This window comes from Vanellus vanellus, assembly GCF_965231255.1.
Source record: "Vanellus vanellus genome assembly, chromosome: 4".
NCBI classification, from domain to species: Eukaryota; Metazoa; Chordata; class Aves; order Charadriiformes; family Charadriidae; genus Vanellus; species Vanellus vanellus.
The window spans coordinates 43,189,636-43,203,030 of NC_138909.1; the positions used below are offsets into that span (position 1 = coordinate 43,189,636).

General features: G+C 58.9%; 1 protein-coding gene across 1 annotated transcript; it reads right to left on the reverse strand.

Annotated features, from left to right (window-relative positions):
* Nucleotides 1–3,596: 3,596 nt before the first annotated feature.
* DOK1 (docking protein 1) lies at nt 3,597–10,948 on the reverse strand (the record flags this gene model as incomplete). Its single annotated transcript, XM_082482718.1, has 5 exons — nt 3,597–5,150; nt 6,959–7,131; nt 7,287–7,398; nt 10,194–10,490; nt 10,886–10,948. The coding sequence occupies 5 exons, from the start codon at nt 10,946–10,948 to the stop codon at nt 4,047–4,049; spliced, it is 1,749 nt and encodes a 582-aa protein (XP_082338844.1). The 3' UTR covers nt 3,597–4,046.
* Between the last annotated feature and the right edge of the window lie 2,447 nt (nt 10,949–13,395).

Here is a 13,395-nt window from a genome sequence, read left to right on the forward strand (position 1 = left end):
GCAGGCACAGGGATATGGGTTTGTTAGGGTGGGCAAGCTGGTGGCTAATCCCTGCCTCTGTATCAAGCATGAGGAACTGGGAAAGGAGTGGTAGCAAAGGGCAGTAATGCATATACAAATGTCCCAGCCTGGGGCATGCAAACCACACAACAATATGAAAATGACAAAATCAGGCAGATTGGGTGGGAGACACGACACGGGATTAGCTTGACTGATGATGTAAATGGAAATTACTTTGGCAACCATATCATAAATACCAAACTGGGGTACAAAGTCAACCAAACCCCTTGCCCATGGGAAGGGGTAAACAAACAGGGGCTTGTGGTTTATCGCTGACAGAAGGAAGCTGCTAGAGGGGAAACTTTGGAGGAGGGAAAAGAGACTGTAAGAGGAAGCATATCACAAAATTGGGGCTGTTCAGGATCCCTGTTGAAAAGCCCTTCTTCACCTGATCACCACAGTGTGAAGCAGGACAGTAACCACTGTTGCTCTGGCCAACTCTTGACAGCCAGAGGGAACTTGGGTGCTTTCCCTAATGCCAGTGTGGGAACAAATATCCTGGCAGCAGAACAGTTGTCTCATGCCTGCACCACACTAGCCCCTAAAGGGGAGCAGGTAGCAGTTATAAAAGGATGTATCTTTCAGAACAGGAAACAGAAAAAGGTAGCCCCAAGGGGAAGAGGTTGGTTGGGCTTTGAGCAGCTCCCAAGTCATTTTCTCCTGGTAAAAACTGCCACCTGGCCTACTGAGGCCAAGACTTCTGCTTCTGTTACATCCCAGCTGTGGCTGCTAGACCAGTACTCTGACATTTCTCAGCTAAACTGGGGCATGGACTTTTAGCAGAGAACAGAAAGGCACACATGCTGTCCTCACATGAGGATGTCTGATATCCAGAGGACTTCCCATACACCACCTAATCTGGCCCATAGTACCTGGACTGGGCAGAAGCAAAGCTGCTCGTCCACGACCATTTCTGCACTGTAAGAAACCGGGCAGAGCGAGCAGCCAAGGATAAGCCATGCATCCCCAAGCACCTCAGCAAAGCCTTGTTCAGGACTGGCTGCCATGATGCCATTTTGCAAGTACACAGACTGAATTCAACCAAGGCACACAACCACTGTGACCTGCCCCAGCTGCGTTTCAGCTGCACCCAGCTGCTTCACTGTTCAACACATGGAAATTAGTTGTAATGAGACAGTGGAAGTGAGGCAAAGGAAATGGCAAGAAGGAGGGCCACAAAGACAATCAGGGGGATGGAGCACCTCCCATATGATGACAGGCTGAGACAGTCGGAGTTGTTCAACCTGGAGAAGAGAAGGAGGAAAGATGGGGAAGGACTCTAACGTGGAGTGTAGTGATAGGGTAGATTTAGATCAGATATTAGGAATAAATTCTTTACTGTGAGGGTGGTGAGACACTGGAACAGGTTGCCCAGAGAAGTTGTGGATGCCCCATCCCTGCAAGTGTTCAAGGCCGGGTTGCTTTGAGCAACCTAGTCTAGTGGAAGGTGTCCCTGCCCACGGCAGAAGAGTTGGAACTAGTTGATCTTTAAGGTCCCTTCCAACTCTAACCATTCTGCAATTCTATGAAGGCAGACAGAAGAAATCCTAATCTAGGCAGAATGCAGAAAGACCATCTCCTGGTCCTAAATTCAGGGTTCACTGCAGACTTTTGCTTTCGCAATAGGAAGGCTGTGACCAGCCAAAGGCTCACTCTGCATTTACCTTATTTCTTACGCTTTCCCAAAGCATCTATTAGACCCTGAACTGCTGCCAGAAAGGAGATAAGGTGAAGCACAGAGCAGCAGCCTGAGCAAGATGACAGGTCTGGTCCACAACACTGAGACAGAAAAGAATGGACAGTCTCTCACGATCAGCAGAGACTAAGAGCCTTCCCTGCTGCACACACTTCTCTGTCATGTGGCTGGGTGCATAAATAAAGCAGGCCACACGTAGGAGTGTTCCTCCTGTCTTGCGCACTTACATCTTAGTCCCAAGCTGGCTGTTACGAGAGATGATGTCATTGCTGAAACAAGAAAAAATAAATGTCCTTTCTTCCCAGCCAAGAGGAGTGCAGGGCTGTGCAGGGACCCCTGGTCTGGCAAAGATGCTGGAGAGTTTTCCTTCCTCACCATCACCCTCTTTAGTGAAAGCTGGATCAGCCACTGCATGTTGGACATGCTCAGCTCCACAGGACGGAGTGGACACAGTGCACTGAGATACAGTGACCGCAGTGATGGAGATGCACAAATACCCATGGCCATATGGAAGGAAGAGCCCCAGGGCTCTGCTCCTGGAACGCGGCTCTCCTGGTTTAAGTCTTGGAGCCTCACACTGGAGTCATGAGCAAGGATTACGTGCAGGTGGCCTGGGCGCCCTGCTAAGCAATGCCCAGAGCTCTTCTCTGGAACAGGCAAGCAGAATTGCTCTTGCAATGTATACATGGACCCACCATGGACAGGAACACAAGCACGGTACCATCCAGCAACCAACCATGAGCAGCAGATGCCTGCTGCTCATGCTTCTCATCCCAGGCAGGAACCACCTCAGCCTCCCTCAGATTCCCAAAGCCCCTTAGGCTTTTCCCCTTCTCCTGCAGCAAAACCCTAGTGTGGTAGAGGACCCAGCACAGAACAGCCACAAATTGGTCCTGGCTACAGCTGTGCTGCATTATTCCAGGACTGAAGCTTCCCCACTGCAACCTGGGCATCAGACAAATGCCCAGTCAGACCTCACTGCCTTGTCACCATCTCACCCGTCTGGGGACCTGAACATGATCCTTCAGACTTCCCCAACAGTTTGTGGCTCCCAGGGTCTGAGCTATAGAAGTCACACTTAGTCCTCTGCACTGGTACATCATAGTGCTGCTTGTCAGTTGGCTGTTTTGCTGCTGTCTACATCAACAGGCTGGTAAACCTGCAGAAGTCACCAGCAGCTCCGTCCAGGCTCAGGGACAGACAGTGCCAGGGTCCTGGTCTAGCCCCACACAGAAGGGACATAAAATCTCTCAAAACCATTGCCAGCACCAAAAGGACAACCTGGTTTTCCCTGGCATAGGTTTCTGCTCAAGGCTGGCCACACAGCAATCACAGCCAAACCCCTGGCCTCAGACCACACGGTAGAGATCAGTTTTTGCCATTAAAGTCAATGGGATCAGATTGGGCCATCACAGTCCTTTCAAGAACAGCTGGGAGCAGGAGAGGGGAAAATCAGCAGGGGGATCAGGCTGGGGAAGGAGAGGTCCTGTGACTAATCAAGAGTCACTGAACTGCAGCAGAGCTGGAGCCTGGCCCTGCCCAGACTTATGCTCCGAAAAGACCCACACATTTTCAGGCCATCACACCACTTTGTGCCCCAATCAGCACATAAAGGTATGTGCGAGCCTGACTCTCATATCCCTTTAATCCCCCGGCATCAGGGCATCTGAGCCACAGCTGAACCTTTCTTCAGGGTTTCCTCTTGGCTCAGCAGCTCTGGCACAGACACAAACGTGCCACCACGTGAACACTGCTCAGCAGGACCACCCCGTTCCACAGCGCTGCACCCCCTCCATACACCTGACGGCCCAGACATGCCACAGGCAAATGTTTCCTTCCAAGACATACAGATTTTAATATTAAAATAATTTTTGTATAAAAATACTTTCAGAGACTGGTGGCAAGCAGTCTTCCGTGCACTGCAACAGGTACCCCAGCCCTGCAGCCTGGTCAGAGAAGGGAGCCAGAGCAGAGGCAGAGCAGCAGGCGCAGGGCAACACAGCCAGACCTCCTGAGGGTCAGGAGGTGGCAGCGGAGCCAGCTCCAGAGCTGGAGAAGGACGCTGGCACCTGCACCAGCCACAGCGCTCTTGCTCTCACTGTGGAAAGGGCCTCCAGGGAAAGGCAGCTCCTGCCAGCGTTGGTTGAGCAAGAGGGGCTCTGCCTGAGCCAGAACAGTCCTCAGCCCCAAGCCACCCCCGGGACCCGTGGAGGGCAGCAGCCAGCACTGCTCACCAACAGGCCTGGGACCCCCCCAGTCTTCCCCCGGGCAGGTACAAGGCAGCAGCACGCTATATCTCTCCTAGGTCCTCGTAGACGGGCGACAAGCTGCACTCATCCACAGACTGCTCCTTCTTCTGCACGTGCTGGGGCTTCACCACCCGGCTGTACAGCACCTCCACGTTGTTGTTGTTGTTGCTGCTGTTGAGGCTGGGCTTGACGACCGCCTTCTCAGGAGCGGGGTTCCCCCGCCGCCAGCCAGGGTCCCCGCTCCTCTCGCCGCCTTTAGGGATAAAGGCCGCCTGGGGCTTGGGGGCAGGCAGTGGCTTGGGGCCCTTGGCCTTGGCCTGGAAGGCAGGTACCGAGTAGTCGTCGGTGCTGGGATTGTAGGGATACTCATAGCCGCCCCTGCCATCGTGGCCCTGGGTGCGCCAGGCCTCGCCTGTGGGCCGTGCTTCGTCATAGATGCAGGTGGGGGGTGGCAGCGAGCGGGGAGCACGACCCTCGGGCTCATCATAGATGTGCTCCCTCTGCCCGGGCACTGTCGGAGCCTGGCTGCGCCCCTCAGCCCGCACCTGCTCGTACAGTGGCGCCGGCAGCCAGAACTTCGTCTCATCTGAAGCACCGCCGGGTGCCTTGGCCCCACTCGTGGACTTGCTGTCTATGGGGTCTGAGTACAGTGGGTCCAGCCAGGGACGGAAGCCCTTCACCGAGTCCAGGGGCTCTGAGTACACGCTGGATGGGTCCTCGGCCGGCTGCACCGCACGGGGCACCTTTGGCAGAGGGGAGCGCGGGGGTGTGCTCGGGACCGCCGGCTTGGGCTGCGGCACAGGGAGCTCTGGCAGAGTCCGGGTCTTCAGCAGAGATGTGGCATCTCTCTCCTCTGTTGCTGCGCTGGGCCTGGGCGCCAGCCCCGCTTTGGGTGCTGGGGTGTCATCTCCCTCGGAGGGCAGCTCCAGGCTCAGAGAGTCGGCCAGGGCCTGGCGGATCAGCACCACACTGGGGCTGTCCGACTCCAGTGAGTCACAGCTTCGCCGGTTCTCCTCCACCTGCGCTTTCTGCTCCCGGATGGAGGCTTCCACCAGGCGGAAGATCTCGTTGCCCTGCTTGGTCTCAAAGGTGAAGTTCCCTGGGCCAGAGTCACAGCGCCTGCCAGCTTCAAAGGAGAACATCACCTGCAGGGGAAGCGGAAGGGTCACATCCTGCCCAGCACCTGCCAGCCCAGCGCATCGTGCAGGCTGCATTTCCTGCTGAAGGGCGCATGGCTGCGGCGTTGATCCTGCGCATCCTGCAAGAGAGACTTCACTGAACATCCTGCTCCTGCACCCTGCGGCGAGGGACACAGCTCAGCGAGCACCTCCCCAGGGACACCCTGCGCTCAGCGGCTGCGCAGTGCCTGGGCAGGGGGAGGCTGCGCTGCCCGACAGCCCAGAACGAGCTGTGAAATCGCAGCTGGATGCACACTTGAGCGAACATCACTGCAAGATGCCCGAGGGCCAGAGCTGCAGGTCCTTCTGGAGACCTGCTGCCTTACCTGAGCAATTCCAGCAGGGTCAACAACTGGGAACAGATAGTCTAGGAAACAATATGCAGTTAGCACCGAGAACAGAGTAGGGCGAGAAGATGAGTGACAGTTCAGCAGGGGGAACTATTATGGGCATCTTGGGTAAGTCAGCATCAGTCAGGCAGAAGGAAAGCGATGCAGAGGGGTACAAGACGGAGGAACACAGCATTCCACAGGAGAAAGGCCAGAAGCAACGGCTTGTCTACCAACAGCAAGCAAAGCATTTGCCTTACCAGCATTACTATGTTAATGGTATAAAGTACTTCAAAGAGAAGTCCTGCATCAAGGCTGTGTTCCCCAGGCCTGAACACATATGCATGCACAGGTTCCCACCAGCAGATGCCCACACCCTTCCTGGACCTCAGTCCCTGAATCTAGGTGAGATTTTCTGTCCCACTGGTGCTCTCTCACATGCAGCAGCAGTCTCTGGGGTTGCTGCAAAAGACTCTGAGGCCAGACTTCCTTTTGTGGGCCAATGCTGCCAAACACAAGCAGAGCCAACCCATCACCGCTCGGGGACCTGTGGGTGCAGCTGCCTGGTCCTCACACCACGTGGCTCTCATCCTGCCCCTGGCACAGACCCTGAGGACGAGCCAGATGCCTCCCCAAGAGCAGCTGTTTCCACTTCTGTTTTGGTAAAGTGCTGCAGAAAGCACCATCAGTGGACAGCAGCCGACACCATCACTTCTGTACACAGCCCTGGGGTGACCACTTCCTCCCCATCCAGTGTGGCAGGTACCTCTTGCGCTCAGGGTAGCAGCAACACAGATCGGGGACACGCTGCTGGAGGACACTGCAGAGGGGACAAACCTACACAGACCAGCCAGGCTAGGAGAGGTACACCCCATAAGGTGAACAAATCTGAAGTAACTGGTGTCTCAAACAGCCCCTCCTGCTCTGGCCACCATCCTTCAGGAGGGATGGACTGAACCCAGGGCAGAGCCGGGACTGCAGAGAGCCAAGGTCCCCAGAGGCTGGGGAGAGCTTGCGCGCAGCATGGAAGGACATGTCTGCCCACAGCATGGGCTGGGGAGTGCTGGGATGGAGAACATGGGCAAGCCAGCTGCAGGGATGTCTGGAAGAGGGGCCGGCAGGGGCTTGCCCCATGGGAGTGGGGCAAGGACCACACAGAGAGGGGCTCTGCACAGCCATGCCCTCAGCGGGGACGGGTGTCCTGCTAGCCCATGCTCCTGCGTGGTGACACAGGTGGGAACTGAGGAAAGACAGGATCTCAGATACCCCTGAGGACTCTGCTGTGGTCACCGAGGGCTGCAGCAGTTCTGGCATTTGGCAGGGTCTGCTGTATGGCTGCCACAGGCTGATCGGGCACATCAGCTCCTTACCCTTCGGTAAGGGAAAGCCTGCGGGGGAACAGGCCTCAGTGTGCGGCATGCAGGGCCCCCCCCCCCCGACCCCCACCTTGTCCCGGCCATATCTCCGGAGCAGCCGGTAGGGCCAGACATAGAGGATCTCATTCGTCCGTGGGTCCTTCAGGACGAGGCTGTCACGCTCAGCCTTGAGCACGTAGGTGCCGCGCAGCTCACATCGCTCCGCCGCCTCGGTCCGTTGCACTGTCACCCAGAAGGCGTTCACTGTGGGGACAGGGATGCTCAGGGGAGGGCAGAGGATGCCATGTCCCCAGCTCCAGGCGAGGCCTCGCCCTGCCCACCAGAGCCCTGGTGATGGGGCAGCAGGAGGACAGGCCCTGCAGAAGGTGGCCCAAAGTCAGGGCAGCAGCAGGTCCCACCTTCATCTCTTGAATAGTAGATGGAGTTCACGGCCATCTCCAGGGTTGGCGCCTCCCCGCTGTCCTCTCTGCCACGGCACGCTGCCACGCCAGCATCGCTGGGGCCATTTCCCTGCCAAGGGAGAGCAGATCAGCCCCAGCCTCCTCTTCCCACATCAGCCCCTGGGTCCCCTTGCAGCCACTGTCCTCCCAGCCCAGCGTCACTGAGGCCCCACCACTGCTCCCCAAGGAGCCTATCCCACCCCACACAGCTTGGCTGTCCTACAGCCATACCAAGCCCTTCCCTGCCCAGAGCTGGTGGCAGACCCCAGACTCCCCCACCCTGAGCCAACATGAACACGGATGAACAGGGACAGGCAGCACAGAATGAACTTCCGGCACAACCCTGGGCCCCCGCTGGGCTGTGCATTGGACAGGGTGCAGGAAAAAAAAAGCACTTACTGCCGGCAGCCATGCCCTGCAGACCCTGCCCCGCAGCGCGGCACAAACCAGCACTGAAACGCGGCCTCCGGCAGGGCAGCACCCAGGGGTCCCATGTGCCCCCACCGCTGCTGCTTCTCTGACGGCTACGGCACGGGCGTGCGGGTGCCCTGGTGCCGAGGCAGAGAACAGCTGTGCTTCCTCAGCGATGTGCTCCAGCACAGGGCGACATCGGCACCCAAAGCATCGCACAGGGCCAGGCACCCTCTCCCAGAGGGACGAGCAAGGGAGGGAGCTGACGGAATGACCCAGTAACACAAGGGTTTGTGTCCCGCTTCTGCACAGGCGGGAAGGCGGTGCCGGTACCAGCGCACAGCCCGCAGAAGGGAAGCAAGCACTTCTATTTTAGCGCATGCAGAACTGAAAGTGCAACGCACACACTCTGTCAGCCACCGTGTCCCTGCAGCAAAGGTCCCCGAAGGGCCTGCGTGGGGGATGCACCCTCGCTGCTGCCACCGAATAGCAAAGATCCTCCTGCAGGGAAGCCCCACGCAAATGAAAGGCTCGCAGATGCTCCTGCAAGAGCTGCTTCAGCAGAGTCTGCACTGGTGCACGAGGGTCTGAATTTGGACAGGAGCTGGAAGCTGTTTCACAGGGTCACGTGGGATGGAGTTGCAGCAGAGCGTCCGTCTTGCAGAAGACACAGTGTCACAGTTTCAGTTTAAAACCCAGCCACATGAGCTTCTTTTCAAGAGGCAAGGCCCAAAAAGGGCCATCAGGCCCTCTTATTTGCCTCCTAAATAGAATGTGGACTGCTAAAACCTAGTGTCCTTAGAGCCCATAGCAGCAGCTCCTGCTCAGTTAAAGCATCTTATGCAGCAGGGAACCTGGGATCGGGAAGTCAAGGGCCAGCCGGTCTGCCAGAGCCCTTTAGGACTCCGTTTGACTGCACTTTCCCTTATCTTCAAAAGGAGAAGAAATTCTGCTCTGAACTCCAAATGATCCCTAGCCCCAGTTCCCAAGCTACAGAATCCTGCTTACCCTCTGGGCGGCAACAGACAACATGACACAAAATCATGCTCTCCACGCAGATTACCAGAAATCACAGCTGAGGATCTTCAGCATTTTATAGAGAGGCCACACGCAGCTCCTGTGCCCCTTGCTCCAGGCCAGGCCTTGCTAGAACACGTGCCATCCTCGCAGCCGTTTGCTCGCCGCTTCCTAAACTGTCAGCTTTGCTTCTGGACCTCCAAGCACACAACTGAGCTACTGTGTGAAAGAAAGTCTGAGCAGACCCCTGCTCCGAGCAGACGTTCCCCTGCCTTGCCACTGCTCTGCACCACTCCAAAGGCACGTGCTGTGTCCCCAGCTCAGCCCCACAAGCCACTTCCAGGACAAAGGCTGCAACAGTGTCTGCACCAAACAGATGCCGGCATGGAGTAATTTCCAGTACCACACTAATGCCTCCTGTCCTGGTCAGCAGGGCACTTGCTGCACAGATGCATTTGGCTTGACAACAGACTGCAGGGAGACGCAAACAGGGACAAAAAAAGGCTTAAGGTAAATCACACTGGCAAACACCCAGATCCTTGCGGGAAGGCCCTGGAATCACCAACTGTGCAGCCATCCATCCTGCCAGGCAGCACTCAAAGCCTGGAATCAACTAGAGCACAACCCGGCGCTGGCCAAACATCTCCTAGGAGGGCGAGTGGGGGACCCGTGGGGTAGGGCAGGCATGGGCTGCTCTCGCAGAGCGGTGTGGACAACCGTACATGTAGGCCACCCACTGTCCAAACTGCCTTCACAGGCAGGCGTCGCGCTGGCTGGCCACCCGCTCCAGGGAAGGCTGCGGAGCCGCTATGGGGGCGCAAGCAGGGGACGGAGGACCCGGAGGGCTGTGCTGCGGTGCCAGAGCTGATGGGGTGATCCCAGCAGCAGGAGGGAGTGAGCCCCGCGGCTGGGCAAGGGGGTGCACTGGCCCTGAAGTTGCTGGCGCTGCCGCCCAGGAGCCAGGTGGGTCCCGGAGCCAGGCACTGCAACGCTCTCGGGGCTCTGCTTCCGCCGCCGCTGTGGGCAGGAAAAAGGCAGTAGTGGTTGGGCCAAGAGGAAACACTCCTCAGCCATCACCCGGCCCCCGCCAGGCCTCTGGAGGAGGTGAGGACGGGCTCCACACTCGGAGAGGAAAGCCCGACGTCAAATTTGGAGCCGCAACCATGAATTAGTGACAGCGCACTGAGGAGTCCCATAACCCACCTGGCTGCTGGCACGGCAGGAGCTACTGAGAACGGACAGGAGTCCCAGGGCCAGGCGCTCTGACCACCTGGGACCACTCAGGGGTGCCTCAGTGGCCCCCTCCCTGTGCTGCCGGGCCCTCCAGCCGTGTAGGAAGCAGTCAAACCGCCACCCCCCACCACACAGGCTCTGCGGCAGCCCCCTCCCCCCGGGCAAGGTGCCCAGGAAGCCCCTCCGCTCGCCCCGGGGGCTCACCGGGAAGGCGATCTCGCACAGCTTCGCCACCCACTCCTCGCTCTGCTGCTTGTCAGCCGCGAAGAGGTAGCTCTTGTCGCTGGTCTCCAGGCGGAAGACGGCCGTACCGGCCCGGGGGCCGCTCTCGGCCACGGGGCCCACGCTGGTGCAGTCGGCCAACCGCACCACCGTCTTGTCCAGCCGCCTGGTGCCCAGCCGCTCCGGCGGCGCCGCCGGCTCCTTGCAGTCGAAGAACTCCAGGCGGGCGACGCCGTGCTGGCTGGCCGGGTACAGCACGAACCAGCTCCGCTTCCACCTCTGCAAGGCAGCGAGCGGGGTCACACCGGGCCGGGGACCGGGCAGCGGCGGGCCGGCAGGGAAAGCCTCCCGCCAGGGTGCCCGGGATGCTCCGCCGGGCCGGTCCCACTCTCACTCTCACTCCCACCCCCCGCCCGGGTGCCCCGTCCCGCCCGGGGCCGGCGACCGACACAGCCCCGGCCCCACTTCCCCAATCGCCGGGCGGCGCCCGCGGCCCGGCAGCGCGCCCGACCGGGGCGGCGGCGAGCAGCGGGGACGGCGGGCCCGGCCCGAGCGGCGGTAGGGAGACCGCCCGGCGCCCCGGGAGGAAGAGAGCCCGCCCGGCTCAAACCGACCCGGCCCCGGCCCGTCCCTCCGCCCGGTCCTAGACCCCCGCCCGCCTCCCGGAGAGCCACCTTGGTGCCGAACTTGTGGCTGTGCTGCACCAGGAGCGACCCCTCCTTGGCCGGCGGGTCCATTCCGCGCCGCCGCGCCGCGATGCGCCGCTGCCGCACGCCGCGCGCTTCCGCCCGCCGCGGCCGCCGCCACCGCCCGCGCCGCCGTGGGGCGGGGCCGGGGCGGGGCCGCGCGAGGCCGCACGTGTCGGGGCGGGGAGGGAGGGGGGGGAAGGCTCCGGACGAGGAAGGGAGAGCGGGATCGTCCCCACCCCGGGGCCGCCTCCACCGGGCCGCCTTGTGCCGGTGCGGGAGCGTCGGGAGGACGGGCAGCGCCCCCGGCTGCGGCCGGTCGGGAAAGGAGCTGCCCCTCCGCCGTGGCTGGCTCCGCTCCGCCGCGCTCTCCGCGTCCCACGGGAGAGCTTTCGGCTTCCAGAGCCGTCGGAGGACACGTCACACACTGTCCTGAGGCCGAGCAGGAGATGGAGCCTTGGCCTTAACCCTGCCGCCCCTTCCCCAGACGTGGGGGCCTCGGCCTCCCCACCCTCCGGCTTTCACGTCTCCGAGGGCAGCCGCTGAGCAAGCTCAAGCTCGGAGCGGGTTCTGTGGGCCACAGCCCCTGACCAGAGCCCACAGGGCGCCCTGGGAGGTGGGCGTCCAGGGCCATCACCCCCAGGACGGCATGGTCCTCGCCCCACATACCGGCGCAATTATGCAAGCGCCACAGGGAACGAACGACTGCCATAGCACGTCTTTGTGGACATCTAAAATGAGCATCTGACTGGCATAACACACGCTGAGGGTTGGCCTGGGAATTACGGGGTGTAGCTTGTCAATAAAGAGCAAACGCAGAAGAGGAAGATGTTGCTGGGCATACCCTAGGTACAGACCGGCCCTGGCCTCCAGAAGGCATGTCACCTGGGAAAGGAGAGAGAGAAAACCAGCTTGCCACAGGGTCAGGACCGTCCTGGCCCACTCCCGGATGGAGCCTCTCAGGCATCCCCCACAGCCAGGCATCCTTTGGGGCTGCCTGCACCAGGCCACGGCTGCCCGCGCCGGCCTGGGCTACCGAGGCTTTGGGCCAGGGAGTGCAGGAAACCCCAGGGGAGGTTCTCCCAGACCTTATCTTAGATAAAAGAGAGGAAGCATTCGAGGGTGTCGAAGTGGAGAGCAACTTCAGAGTGCCTTTCAGAGAAAATGTAAGGAATTCAGGGGGCCGGAGATCAGGTCCAACAAAATGCATTCAGAAAACCTGGCAGGGCTTTAATGAAGCAATAGGGCACAACAGAAACCATCCCAGCACTGAGGGAAGGGGGGGTTCATCATCCAAATAATGACCCAAAACTTCAGAAGGAAGGCCATAAAAGTAGAAACTGGGTGAAAAAACTATAAGGAACAGAAAAAAAAAAATCAGGGAAGTCAAAGCATGAGACTAATTGTAACTAGCAAGAAACATGAAGGATTGCAAGATAACCTTCAAAAAGAAAGGTGTCAGTAGGAGGATGCTGAGCAGCTCATGTGGCCCACTGTCCTACTGAGACTGGGAGGGACAGCAGAAGGTGACAGGACTCAAGTGCTCAATGCCTTCTTCCCCCCAACCCGCACTGGGGAGGGTGGCTGCAATGGCATGATTAACACTGCTAACATGAGTGACAGAGATGTACGCTTGTGCTAGATAAGGGAAAATGTGATGAGATTGGCTGGACTGAAGATAAGTTGAGAACTGTTAGAGGACGGATGAGGTCTCAGAGAACAGGAAAAAGGAGTGACACAGTGCCTGTCTTTGATAGGAAAAAAAGAAAAGCAAGTGAAGAATTAGAGGTCACTTAGCTCAACTTCAGAGTCCAAGAAAACCATGGAACAAATAGGCAGGTGCTCCCAGAGATAACAGGGAAGAATCACAGCAAACACACCTGTGTATGCACAGTCCTGCCTGACTTCCTTCTCTGACAGTCTTCGTGGACAGGGTAATGTCATCCACATCTCTCTACCTCTAACCGTGCTGCGTTCCTGGGCACTGCAACCACTCCAGGAGCACTGGGCTGCTCCCAGCACTGTCCCTGCCATGACTGACTGCTCCAGTCTGCCCCAACAGCCTTCTCTAGGGCCAGGTTCGAAGTCAGCGTGCCCCAGCAACAAAACGCAGCAGGGGCTGGTGCAGGCCATGAGGCAAAGAGCAGGCATGAGCACGGCCTGTGCCCAGCAAGCCCCAGTAGTTGCTCCCTGCACATGAATAACCCAACCAGGTAGCCCCGAGCTGGCTTTCCCACAGCATCATTTTCTGTCCTGCACCCAGCACGCAGTTTCTATTGCTGTATATGAGTCTGGTTATGAGACCCATGTGCAGGGGCTGAGAGTGTTCTGGGCTCTCCTTACTTTGCGCAGCTTCCTATATGCCATACTGCTGAGTTTTGGGCAGACCTCACTAGCCTGCGGTGCACTCTGATGGCGTCTTCCCTGCCAGGTCCCTGCCTGACTGCTGGTCAGTCGCCCTTGGGCTCCTTGCTGCTTTGATGGCCCAGACACTGTGA